The 13039-nt window shown below is 50.7% G+C and overlaps 1 protein-coding gene across 4 annotated transcripts in view; it reads left to right on the top strand.

Moving 5' to 3' along the window:
* The window catches only part of bcar3 (BCAR3 adaptor protein, NSP family member), a 30335-nt gene extending 17328 nt beyond the window's left edge, over positions 1–13007 (top strand). For 2 of the 4 annotated variants that reach the window (XM_068319951.1, XM_068319952.1), the window contains 14 exons: positions 908–950; positions 7734–7862; positions 8892–9017; positions 9197–9313; positions 9398–9633; positions 9737–9837; positions 9921–10052; positions 10126–10320; positions 10432–11042; positions 11489–11604; positions 11704–11875; positions 11949–12060; positions 12150–12353; positions 12432–13007. In XM_068319951.1, coding sequence (XP_068176052.1) covers positions 908–950; positions 7734–7862; positions 8892–9017; positions 9197–9313; positions 9398–9633; positions 9737–9837; positions 9921–10052; positions 10126–10320; positions 10432–11042; positions 11489–11604; positions 11704–11875; positions 11949–12060; positions 12150–12353; positions 12432–12610 — 2473 coding nt within the window. In that variant the 3' untranslated portion in view covers positions 12611–13007. Of the gene's footprint in view, positions 1–907; positions 951–3566; positions 3856–6927; positions 7492–7733; positions 7863–8891; positions 9018–9196; positions 9314–9397; positions 9634–9736; positions 9838–9920; positions 10053–10125; positions 10321–10431; positions 11043–11488; positions 11605–11703; positions 11876–11948; positions 12061–12149; positions 12354–12431 lie in introns of those variants that run through there. The other 2 variants (XM_068319954.1, XM_068319953.1) reach the window with 2 other exon arrangements.
* Positions 13008–13039: the final 32 nt, after the last annotated feature.

Here is a 13039-nt window from a genome sequence, read left to right on the forward strand (position 1 = left end):
GTTTGTTAACGTAATGGACCAGGTTACTGTTCCCGTGGGAACGGCAGCATCGGCTTAGAGGATTTAAACTACCAACCCTGAAAACACAGTCTTGGATTTGAGCTAATTACCTCTTGCACTGAGCCCCCCAATGGAGAGAGAGAGATGCTAAGCTACGCTAATACACAGAAGTGCCGAAATAAAAGGAAAGGTTCAATTAGAAACAAACGCCCCGCCAAAATAAAATGCCTGAATATGTCAAGAAGAGTTTGGAAGGAGGTGAAGGGATGATGTGGGCGCTCTTTGCATGTGGTTGTGTGTTCTAACCCCTTCTGGGAATTTGTCAGTAGACTCAGAAAGGGAGACGTGATGTGTGCGAGGGAGGGGGAGGAGAGAGAGAGAGAGAGAGAGAGAGAGAGAGAGAGAGAGAGAGAGAGAGAGAGAGAGAGAGAGAGAGAGAGAGAGAGAGAGAGAGAGAGAGAGAGAGAGAGAGAGAGAGAGAGAGAGAGAGAGAGAGAGAGAGAGAGAGAGAGAGAGAGAGAGAGAGAGAGAGAGAGAGAGAGAGAGCGGTTCAGTCGGTTTCAAACATCACATTTCTGTCAGAGGAAGTCGGATCGCTGAGATTTCTTTTTCCGACATGGATCCTCTTCTGGAACCTAATCTGGAACCTAATCTGGATCCTCATCTGGATCGCCTGGTGTCCGTTAGAAACCGTTAGATGAGCGCCACGCCTCCCGTAAGGAGCCGTGGAGACCCCGCATCAGCACCAGCTGGACCTTTAAAAAGACTATTTGAGACAGGAGCAATCCAGGGGAACCCAGATATTTAACCCCCCCAACACCACCACCACCACCTCTGGGGGTGGGGAGGGGCCAGCTTGAGAGATGTGCTCACTAAACCGGACCCTGTCTCTGTCTGTGTTCCCCAGGGAACCCCCTGCCGGTCCGGACGCCGCCGTGGACTACGTGAAGGTAGGAACAACTTTTTATTCAAAATCGGTCTGTGTTCAAGTCCTGGAGTGAATTCCACCTCCACTTAAAGCTGCTTGTGTGTGTGTGTGTGTGTGTGTGTGTGTGTGTGTGTGTGTGTGTGTGTGTGTGTGTGTGTGTGTGTGTGTGTGTGTGTGTGTGTGTGTGTGTGTGTGTGTGTGTGTTGGGGGGGTATCGGTTGAGCCTCCAGAGCCGCTGGCGATGATATTTTAAACCTCCAACATTCCTGACTGGTGATCAGATCCAACGGTATGATGGAAATAATGAACTTTAATAGAAACTCAGAGGTGATGTGACTCAAGCTGGAGGTGAAACTCTAGCCGCTTGTTTCTGCAGGCAGCATCAGTCAGAGGAGACGCTAATCCTGTTGCCCCTCCACCCCAGTCCCCCCCCCCCCAAAATCATATATCTGCCTCTGCTGTAAATCATAAACTCATAAGCGTGAGTCGCAGCTGTTCTCTGAACGAGAGGAAACGATCGGGAGGCGATCGTCACGTCCCCCGGCTGACAGATTGTGTTCCTGGATCTGTTTCCGTCCAGGCCTTGTCTTCCTCATCCTCCTCATCCTCCTCATCTTCCTCATCCTCCTCATCCTCCTCATTCTCCATCAGCTCGTACGTTTTTGTGGATGCTGACACCTCGGTTTGAAAAGCAAACTCCGTCATTCCCACGAGAGCACATGTGGCGGCCAGCCGCACACACACACACGCGCACGCACGCGCACGCACACTCACACACACACACACACACACACACAAACACACACACACACACACACGCTGGATGCATGCACAAACACTTTCTGTGTGCATTTCTTTTTCTGAAAATTGCATTGTGTGAAGTGTCAACAGGGTGTGTGTGTGTGTGTTTGTGTGTGTCTGTGTGTGTGTGTGTGTGTGTGTGTGTGTGTGTGTGTGTGTGTGTGTGTGTGTGTGTGTGTGTGTGTGTGTGTGTGTGTGTGTGTGTAAGGAGGCTGGTTTATTATATGATAGGTGTGAAAGAGTCGCAGGCGGCTCGGCGCTCCAGCTGTGTTTGCATTTCCACTGGGGAACGGCGACCGGTGGTTTCCACAGGCAGACTGATCGGAACCCTGACAGTGTGTGTGTGTATGTGTGTGTGTGTGTGTGTGTTGGGAAGTGTGTGTATGAACAATGTGTGGAGTGATATATCTTTTGTCTTCTGTAATATTTATGACGTGAACCCATTTGTTTCCAAGCTGGTTTAGAAACTGTCAGATGGAGGAGGCTGGTCGATGCTGCAGCAGCAAATAGAATAAGATATTTCCTGCGTCTGACTGTTCGTTTAAATTCATTTATCATACATTCTTTCATTCATTTATCATTCATTCACCAGGTTATGTCAGACTACTCATTCAAAATGGAAAAAAACACATCTTTATTCACGTCACCATCAATTCTTGTGTCTTTAATCAGAACTTCAGTTCGTCTCAGCTCAAATCTGCGCTCTGCTGGCCTCTAGTGGTCAAACCGAGTCACTACAACAAGAGGAATCAGGCCTGACCACTGACCTCTGGTCAGTTATCAGGTCTGTGTGTGAACAGGTATGATAACTGACTAGAGGTCAGTTGTCGAGTCTCCATCACACGTCAGGGCGAGTCTATCAATCAATAACAGTCAGTTAGCTGGACAGCTAATCAATGAGGGCCTCTGAGGGCCGTGCTTAGCTAGCATTTAGCTTCATGACAGTTTTGTACTCATGAATCAATGATGACTGAACTGACCTGTGTCGTCCTCTCTGGATGGACTCACTAATCAATATGAACATTGATTACAGCCCATTCCTGATCAATGACCAGCAGCCAAACACACATCCAGACTGACGGGGTGTGAACGTTTGACCACATTAGATCAGGAACTTTGGTGAAAATCTGTCAAAAATCACAATATGTATTAGATTTGAGCCGACCTTAGAGTCCGCCTGTGATTGGTTCTTCCTCTGAATCACAAATCAACTTAAAAATAGTCGAAACTTTTTTTAAAACATGATTTCAGCTCCGCTGAGAAGAGAAGCTTCGTGTTTTTCCAGAGCATTCCTGGAGGGACGCCGGGTGTATTTTAAGGTGGACTTTTACACTAGCTGGTGATTTGGGGCTGCGGACACACAAAGTGTGTGTGTTTGAGTTTGTGTGTGTGTGTGTGTGTGTGTGTGTGTGTGTGTGTGTGTGTGTGTGTGTGTGTGTGTGTTGCTTTGTGGGGCCTCGGGGAACATTCTGTGTGTGTTTCCTTTGTGGATCCTCAGAGAGTCCCCACTGTAATTACTGGCCCCCGCTGCTAGGGTGTGTGTGTGTGTGTGTGTGTGTGTGTGTGTGTGTGTGTGTGTGTGTGTGTGTGTGTGTGTGTGTGTGTGTGACACTGACAGGAGTCATTTAGTGACATAAACGGCTGGCGCGCACGCACGTGTGCGCGCATGAGATGTGCGTGTGCCCCCTCCCTCCCAGGTAGCCCCCATGTTATTGGCTCCAAATGGATCACGTGGCCTCTCTCTCACCCATATATGGGCGTTGGGTGTGGAGGCGGGGCCGTGGATGCAGGAGGAGGGTGGGGGGGGGGGCGTCTCTGGAGCCGGAGCGCCGCGGGGGGAGAACCAGAGGACGGACGGAGGGTGAGGATGGTGGGACTGGATCCGCTCCGCTCTCCGTTCATCTGCGGTGAAGTTGTACTTTCCTCCCGGGCCTTGTTGATGTTGATGTTTTGGCGCGTTGTCACGGCAACCGGAGGCGGTGTTCGTCCGCGCGCCCCGTCGGTCCGGTCCGGTTGAGAGAACCCCCCCACCCCACCCCCCCAGGATGTCGGAGCGATGCAGCCTGAAGACCCTGACGGCGGCTCTGTGCTGCTTCTACCACCGGAACTCCGTCATCACCGCCAAGGTGAGAGCGGCGGGAGCGCGTGCACGCGTGCGCGCGCGCGGGGGGATGCGCGTGGCGGCATGACGCGCGCGTAATTCGGTGCGCGTGATTTATCCACTTTTCTTACACGTTGTGTTAAAATCATGAAACTCCGGATGGACCTGACTTTTCCTGTTTGTTTGTTGGTTAATTTGTTGTTTACTGGATTTTAACGGCCCAACCGACACCAACCGACACCAACCGACACCAACCGACACCAACCGACACCAACCGAACCCGGACTGGAAGTAGAACAACAGTCTGAAAAGTGACGCTGACGCTTCCAGCTGCGCAAAATCTAATCAGCCTGAATGGAGCTGCTCTGTCCGCGGGACACTGGGCCGTTATTACCGGGACCCATAAAGACCGACTGTGTGTGTGTGTGTGTGTGTGTGTGTGTGTGTGTGTGTGTGTGTGTGTGTGTGTGTGTGTGTGTGTGTGTGTGTGTGTGTGTGTGTGTGGTGATCGTCCTCATGAGGTTGATGAATGACTAAATGCTGCTGGTTTGTCTTCTTTATGACGTCAGTGAAATGCATGAGCGCCATTAACGTGATTGGATGGAGCTGAGGTGATGTGGGTCGCCCCTCCTCCACGGGTCACCTGGGAGGTGGTCAGCCCCGTCTCTTCGGGGGGGGGGGGGGTCATGGTGACAGCTGCTGTTAAGATGGGAAGAGGATGTCGTGATAGTTTCCCAGTAGTTTCCTGATCATTTCCTGGTGGTTACCTGGTAGTTTCCAGGTAGTTTCCCAATAGCTTCCTGGTAGCATCCTGGTAGTTTTCCAGTAGTTTCATGGTAGTTTCCTAGTAGCTTCCTAGAATTTTCCCAGTAGTTTCCTAGTAGCTTCCTGGTAGCTTCCCAGTAGTTTCCTGGTAGTTTCCTAGTAGCTTCTTGATAGCTTCCTAGTAGTTTCCCAGTAGTTTCCTGGTAGCTTCCTAGTAGCTTCCTAGAATTTTCCCAGTAGTTTCCTAGTAGCTTCCTGGTAGCTTCCCAGTAGTTTCCTGGTAGTTTCCTAGTAACTTCCTGATAGCTTCCTAGTAGTTTCCTAGTAGCTTCCCAGTAGTTTCCTGATAGCTTCCTAGTAGTTTCCTAGTAGTTTCCCAGTAGTTTCCCGGTAGCTTCCCAGTAGCTTCCTGGTAGTTTCCTAGTAGTTTCCTGGTAGCTTCCCAGTAGTTTCCTGGTAGTTTCCTAGTAGCGTCTTGGTAGCTACCTAGTAGCTTCCTAGTAGTTTCCTGGTAGTTTCCTAGTAGCTTCCTGATAGCTTCCTACTAGTTTCCTAGTAGCTTCCCAGTAGTTTCCTGTTAGCTTCCTGGTAGTTTTTTTCTGGTAGTTCAAAAGTGTCAAAAATCTCTCCCAATCAATCAATAAATCAGACCCCAGTAATCGGAGTGGAGGATCTGATTGGACGGCTGACTCACCTGTCCGCCCACACGGGGCTCCACCTGTGATTTCATTGGCCAGGACCCTAAGGGTGGGCGGATAATTTACTCAATATCTTGCATGAGTTCAGTCCCATTACTAGCCTGTTAGCTTCAACGCTACGAGGACTATTGTGTCGTTCGTGATGATGTCACTGACGCCCCTCCCCCACGCGTCGTTTCTTCTCCCTCCATCCCTCCTCTTTGTCTCTCCATCTCTCTACTGTTGACCCCTGCGGGGGTTTTTCCATCCTCTTTTCTTCTCCGTCTGTCGTTTTGGGTGGTCTCCACAGTATTTACCCCCCCTCCAGACTGTACTGCCCTACAAAGCCAAAGAGCAGTATCTGCTCAAGCCCCGAGAATTGTGAACTTTATCCGTTTGTGTTTGTTAAAATATTGATTAAGAAGAAGAAATATCTCCAGAAAATATGGAGAAAGATCGACAAAACTGAACGTCACAACGATGCAGATACTGCACTTTGCGTTTGTACCTCCGCCGGGGGTCAATCCAGGTGGGTTTTTACCCTCATTAGCAGCGTTTTCTCCCCATTCTCTATTAAATAAAGGTAAAAATGCCTGACAACTTGTCGGAGGTGTCCACATACTTTTGGCCTCAACTGAATCTGTAACGTGGTTTTGATTTTGGAGCTCAGGTTTATTCATAAAACCTATTTTGGGGGTGGGGGTGGGGTTGTTGTGGTAACCGCTGCTTTTAAATCCAAACAACATCAGCAAAAAACTCTTATTTAAGTGTTTAGAAAAAAGGAAGAATTCAGAAAAGATAAATACGAGCACCTCGCTCTGGGTTCAGTCAGACGGGGACACTGAAGCACTGATGGTGACCCCCCCCCCCAACACCCCCAGATGATCTAAACAGGAAACAGCATCTGTTTGATGGTGGGTAAACAGGAAAGGTGGGAACATGTGATCCTGGAGCCGAGATGCGTCTCCCCGGAGGACGGGTTGGGTTATCGGCCGTCGTCGCCTCACCTCAGAAGGGAGGGGCAGGAGGAGAGAACAGGAAGTGGAAGATAAGCGGCGCCCCAAAGTGGCGTGCTTTGATGATGATGATGATGATGATTATGATGATGGGTTCTAATGCCGGAGGGTCATTTTGTCTTACCTCACTGAACTCAGAGCAGCTTAGAGTCGTAGACGTTGGACGCGTCTGATTGGCCGCCTCCGGCTCTGACGTGGTCGTCATGGCACCAAAGAGACGTGAACACACACACACACACACACACACACACACACACACACACACACACACACACACACACACACACACACACACACACACACAGGAACTTTTTAAGAGTTGCTAAAATCCAGATTAAAGTCCAGGTAATCCAGAGGAAATCCAGTCACCTCTGAGATCCTTTGGAACAAAAGTCTTTTGTTGTTGTTTGTTTTTGTCTGTTTTGCTGCTCTTTACCGCTGAGTCAGCATTTTTCTCCATCGTGCATCAGCTTGATGACGTGAATTCACATTGCAGCCTCCAAAATAATGTGTTTAAAATGGAGAAAAAAACAAACAAACAAACAAACAAACAAAACAAGTTATTTAAAAAATATCAAATCAAAGCTGTGAATTTGGGGATTTTATTTAATCAATAATAATTATTGGATTGATTTATAAATTCTCCCACAGTTTGAAATCATTCTGAGAACGTTTTTATTTTCATTTCAAACTCACTGCTTTCCCTTGAGTCACGACGATCCGGTTTGACGGGTTCTGAATGCTGAGATCCTTCAGCCGCTCACCGATGAAGGTGAACGTGTTCATCCTGTCAGAGAGAAGTGTGTGTGTGTGTGTGTGTGTGTGTGTGTGTGTGTGTGTGTGTGTGTGTGTATGTGTGGGTGTGTGTGTGTGTGTGATTTCTTTAAATCAGGAGTAACGACAAACGATCACTCCAGCACACGAGGCTTCACCTGGAATGCTGAAGGAAGTGTGTGCGTCACTCCTGTGTGTGTGTGTGTGTGTGTGTGTGTGTGTGTGTGTGTGTGTGTCAGGTGAGGGCGTGTCCAGAGGCAGGTCCGGCTAGTTGGGCGTGTCCGCTTTGATGACATCACACCAGGAGGTGAACGGCGAGTCGGGGAAAGTCACGGCGGGAGGATGTTGGTTCAGAGGACGGAGGACATGAGTTTGGATTTCTTTACGTTCGAGGAGGGAAGGGGGGGGGAGGGATGCAGCAGCTGTCACGTGAGTGTGTGTGTGTGTGTGTGTGTGTGTGTGTGTGTGTGTGCGCGCTGACGGGTGGTTGTTAGATTGTTATATCTTCTAAACCGGACAAGCTGACGTCCTGATTCACTTCCTGCCTCCAGCGTGACCTCACAGCCTCCTGAGCTGTGATTGGCCGAGCAGGAGGACGATGCTCACTGATGATAAAGCCTCAAACCCCCCCAACCCCCAACCCCAATCATGCCGGGTGTGTTGTGTTCCAGTTCTCCAGAGACCAGTTCATCCTGGACGGCCCCCCCGACAAGCTGCACCGCGAGCTGGAGGAGGAGCTGAAGATGGACTGCGAGGAGCCGCGGAGCCACGCGTGGTACCACGGAGCCATCCCCAGACAGGTAACACACACACACACACACACACACACACACACACACACACACACACACACACACACACACACACACACACACACACACACACACACACACACACACACACACACACTAATCCCAGTCAGGAGTTCCTCCCTTTTAAAAGCCTGAATTAAAACTTGTTGAACCAGAACACCTGAAGGCACAGGTGTGTGTGTGTGTGTGTGTGTGTGTGTGTGTGTGTGTGTGTGCGTGTGTGTGTGTGACAGAGAGAGCCCTCTGCAGCTCTGAGATGTAATCACTTTTAATAAGCTGCTTCCTTCGGCTGAGCTCCACCATTAGAGACTGAACAAACAGTCGCTTAATCAAAGGGTGTGTGTGAGTGTGTGTGTGTGTGTGTGTGTGTGTGTGTGTGTGTGTGTGTGTGTGTGTGTGTGTGTGTGAGAGAGGCACAGCGAGAGTAAAGTGGATGAAGAACATTTTCAGCTCACTTTTAACTTCATTTGTGTTTTAAAATGTATATTTAAGACAAAAGCCTTGAATTTATTATTGATTTAATGAACTGATATTGATTTGAAAACTGATATTGATCATCTGTCCTGGTTTTGTGAGTTTTGCATATTTCCTGAATTATTCTTTAACAAGGTGTCAATAGCAGTTGTGTCGTTCAAATATTATAAATAACACAAACTGTTTATTTCATTTAATTAACAGAATAAATATTTAAATTAAATTAAATTAAATCATGTGAAACAGAAAAGTTGAAGTTTTCACACTTGAAAAGCTTGATTTAAACAAACGTTTATTTTTTTAAATAAATAAAAGATGAAATGAAGTCCGATTGGGTGATTTCCTGATGATGTCACAGGGTTTATCTCGGTAACCGTTGGCAACCGGACGGCTCTGACCTCATCAAGAAGATAAGCGTGTAACAGCTCACCGTTATTATGTTTAATTAAGTGTTTGGATTGTAACCGAGCACGACGTGTGTGTGTGTGTGTGTGTGTGTGTGTGTGTGTGTGTGTGTGTGTGTGTGTGTGTGTGTTCCTTCAGGTCGCGGAAAACTTAGTGCAGCGAGACGGAGACTTCCTGATCCGTGATTCGCTGTCCAGTCCAGGAAGTTACGTTCTGACGTCGCAGTGGAGGAACGCCGCCCAGCACTTTAAGATCAACAAGAAGGTAAACAAACAGCTAAACAAATAAATAAATATTTGTGATTAACAAAAACAAACCGGTGGAATTTGTTCTGAGTTTTCTAAATTTGATATATTGTTGGAAAAACAACAAAAAACCCCGCTGAAGTCCGATCTGTTACGCCATCGATTGATCGCCCAATCGGTGCTTTGCCCCGCCCCCAGGTGGTGATGCTGAACGAGGCCTACACCCGGGTGGAGTACCGCCTGGAGCGGGAGGGCTTCGACAACGTCCCCGCCCTCATCAGATACTACGTCGGCAACAGGAAGCCCGTCTCCCAGGTGGGGGTTTCTACGGAAACCATCTCGGTGGAGTCGCTGCTTATGATTGGCCGACGACGGTAACCCCGGCGTCTCCTCCCCCAGGTGGTGGGGGCCATCATCTTCCAGCCAATCAACCGGGCGCTGCCGCTGCGCTGCCTGGAGGAGAAGTACGGCCTGTCCAACAACCGCCGCGACCGTCTGATGGCGCAGGAGAGGCGGAGCCAGAAGCGCCTCAGCCTCAACATCACCAACGGACACGCCCACCACGACGGCGCCCACGGCTCCGAGGACGGCCCCCGTTCCCGGGATAACGGCGTGAGCCGGAACGGACAGCTGAGGTGGGACCTGCGAGGCGCACGGCGATGGACGCCATTGTGGGCGGAGCTTGGAATCGCTATTTACATGTAAACATTTGTAAACTTTATTTGCTGCCCCCCCTAGGATGAAGGATCGCTGTGGCAGCCAACCGGCGAGCCTCAACCAGGTCCAGGAGAGGCGACGCCCTCTGAAGACGCACCAATCGGAAAGCTACCTGCCTCTGGGTGAGTTGTGCTCCGCCTCCTCGTGTACCCGCCGCCTTAGCTCCGCCCACCTAATCCTCTGGGGTTTCCTCTCCTCCCGCCAGGATCCAAACCCGGACCCCAGCCCCAGAGGCCTCCCGAGTCCCTCCCCAGCCCCAAGTCGCCGGTGTTCCGGACGGGCAGCGAGCCGGCGCTAAGCCCCTCCTTCCCCCGGAGAACCGCGGAGCTCCTGGCAGGTGAGGGCGGTGAAATTAAACGCACCCACCTATAGAAACAAACCCCACCCCCACCGCTAACGTCTGCTTCCAGGCCAGGTGACCCGCTGTTCCGACAGCCAGCTATGTCCCAAACCGCCCCCCAAACCCAGCAAGGCGCCGCCGGCTCGGCTGCCCTGCCCCGCCTTCCTCCCTCTGCCAGGCTCCGCCTCCTCCACCTCGTTTGGCTCCGCCTCCGCCAGGCTAGCCTCGTCTCCCCTGGACTCTACGTGTTCCTGGAGGAATGGAGGTAAATAAAAAACCACAACTCCCATTATCCTTTGCTAGTTTCTGTCTCCAGAGAGCCCCCTAGTGGTGGGAACTGCCTACTGCATGTCTGACTGATGTTTGCTCCCCTCAGGCGCTCCTCTTCCTCCAGGCGTCCCGATGAAGGTCCAGCGTCACCTCCAGCCGGCGGACTCCTTCAGCTCCTCCTGCTCCCTGGAACCGGATCAGGATCTGGATTGGGAATCCAGGTGTGGACGGACTGAAGGGCTGCAGACGAGCGCCGCAGACCGGGGGTCCTGCAGCCCGCTGGGGTGGCGGGAATCAGACTCCGCCCGCACGGGCGACGCCCTCAGACTCCCTCCGATGCTCTGCGGCTACGTGGAGCGACTTAGGAGGGAGCGCGAAGGAGGGAGGGAGGAGGAAGAGGAGGAGCTAGAAGAGGAAGTGAGGAGGAGGAGGGGCCTGGACAGGAGCTCGTACCACCACGCCATCGCCGCCTTGGAGAACACCAGCGAGGAGGAAGAGGAGGAGGAGGAAGACAGGAGGAGGGAGAAGGAGAGGAGGAGCTTCCAGCGACCCGTCTTGGAGGCGGAGTCATCGTTCCGGCCGGCGGACTTCGGGTCCCGCCTCCTGCCGGCGGAGAACAAACCGCTGGAGATGGTCGTCCTGAAGAGGGCGAAGGAGCTGCTGCTGAGTCACAGCCCCCCCAGCATCGCCCGACACCTGCTGAGGGCCGACTGCCAGGTGCACATGCACACGCACACACGCTACACGCTCTTACATGTAGCGTGTAAAACATCTTGTTTTATAAGATGTAAAACAAAAAATAATAATAAAGTTTGAAAAACAACCAATAAAACAGTCGATGCCAACAGGAAGAGGAAGAACAACCCTGGGGCCGCAGTTGGTTTATAACTGGTTTATAAGTGGTTATAACTGGTTTATAAAGGGCTATAACCACTTATAAACCAGTTATAGCCACTTATAAACCAATTCTAACCACTTATAAACTGGTTATAACCATTTGTAAACCAGTTCTATAACTGTTCAGTTCCAAAACTGGTTTATAAGTGGTTATAACGGGTTTATGAGGCATTAGTGTTCATAGCCTGTGGTCACAGTAATTCAGAGCTGCCGTTCGCGTGTTCGTCTGACACACAGTTAGATTTCTGTTTCTGGTTTCTCCTCAGGTTGCCAGGATACTGGGAGTCACTCCAGAGGTTAAAGGTCAGATGGGCGTGTCCTCTGGTCTGGAGCTGGTGACGCTGCCACACGGTCGACAGCTGAGGCTGGACCTGATGGAGAGGTACACACACACACACACACACACACACACACACACACAAAGGAAGTTTCCAGGAAGTTCATCCGCTCACAACGACCTCGTCTCTCATCCGTCTCCCAGGCATCACACCATGGCAATCGGCGTCGCCGTGGATATTCTGGGATGCACGGGGAACCTGGAGGAGCGGGCGTCGACCTTAAACCGCATCATCCTGGTGGCGCTGGAGCTGAAGGACGCCGTGGGCGACCTGTTCGCCTTCACCGCCCTGATGAAAGCGCTGGACCTGCCGCAGGTAACGCCCACCTCCACGCCCACGCCCACTGGTATGTAAAACAAAATCAAGCCGACGCCCCTTCTCTCTACAGATCAGTCGTCTGGAGGAAACGTGGACGGCGCTTCGCCGCAGCTACACGCAGACCGCCATCAGCTACGAGAAAACACTCAAGCCGTTCTACAAGAGTCTTTACGAGGGCACAGGTAGGGTCGCCGGGACGCCGCCCGCATCACGAAACGTAACAAACGATGACGTCACTTCCTCCCACCTCACTTCCTCTTCCTCCCCGCAGCCTCCTCCCCTCTGGTGGTCTGCGTCCCCCTCCTGCTGCCGCTCCTCACTTTGATGGAGCGCCCGTCCATCACGCCGGAAGGGGCGGAGCTCTGGGAGACCAGCGACCAGGGCTGCGACATTATGCTGCGCCACCTGGAGGCAGCGCGGGACGTGGCGCACAACGCACGGCGCTACACGGCTAACGCGGAGACGGTATTACAAGGTAAAAAAACAACTTTTTATTATATTTTTGATTTTGTTGTTGTTGTATTTATTTTTAATTGTCACTTCCTGCTTCCAGACTTCCGCTGCGACGACGAGCTGCTGGAGGTGTTCAAAACGGACTTTCAGCTGCGCCTGCTGTGGGGAAGCCGCGGAGCGTCGGTCAACCAATCGGATCGCCACAACAAGTTCAACCTCATCCTCACAGCGTTGTCAAGGAAACTGGAGCCGCCGCCCACAACCCAAACCTTAATCTGACGTCCACCTGACGGATGACGCGTGAGGACGGAGCAGACGGGCGGAGCTCAAAGGGAGCTCCTGGGTTTCCAACGCTTTTATTGACATTCCAGTTCGTAATGGAGTAAATAAAATAAATAGCTCAATTAATTTAACCCCTGAATCACTGGAGGACAAACATCTGTGTATTTTTCCGTACGTTTAAAAGTAGCTGCAGGTCTTTTGTTTTGATTCTGCTGAAATCTGAATGAACAGATTTAAAAAGAAAAAGTATCATGTGAGACTGAAGTGTATATATTGAAGTATTTGCAGGTTAATAATTCGACTGTATATATTTTATGTAGAAGACTGGCTGTAAAAAAAAAGATGTTAATGAGTTTAATGTTTATATTACAGATTTAATAAATGCAGGATTCGACCTTCGACTTTTCTCCGATCGGAACGTCACCA

The sequence above is a fragment of the Antennarius striatus genome, chromosome 7 (assembly GCF_040054535.1).
Source record: "Antennarius striatus isolate MH-2024 chromosome 7, ASM4005453v1, whole genome shotgun sequence".
Taxonomy (NCBI): Eukaryota; Metazoa; Chordata; class Actinopteri; order Lophiiformes; family Antennariidae; genus Antennarius; species Antennarius striatus.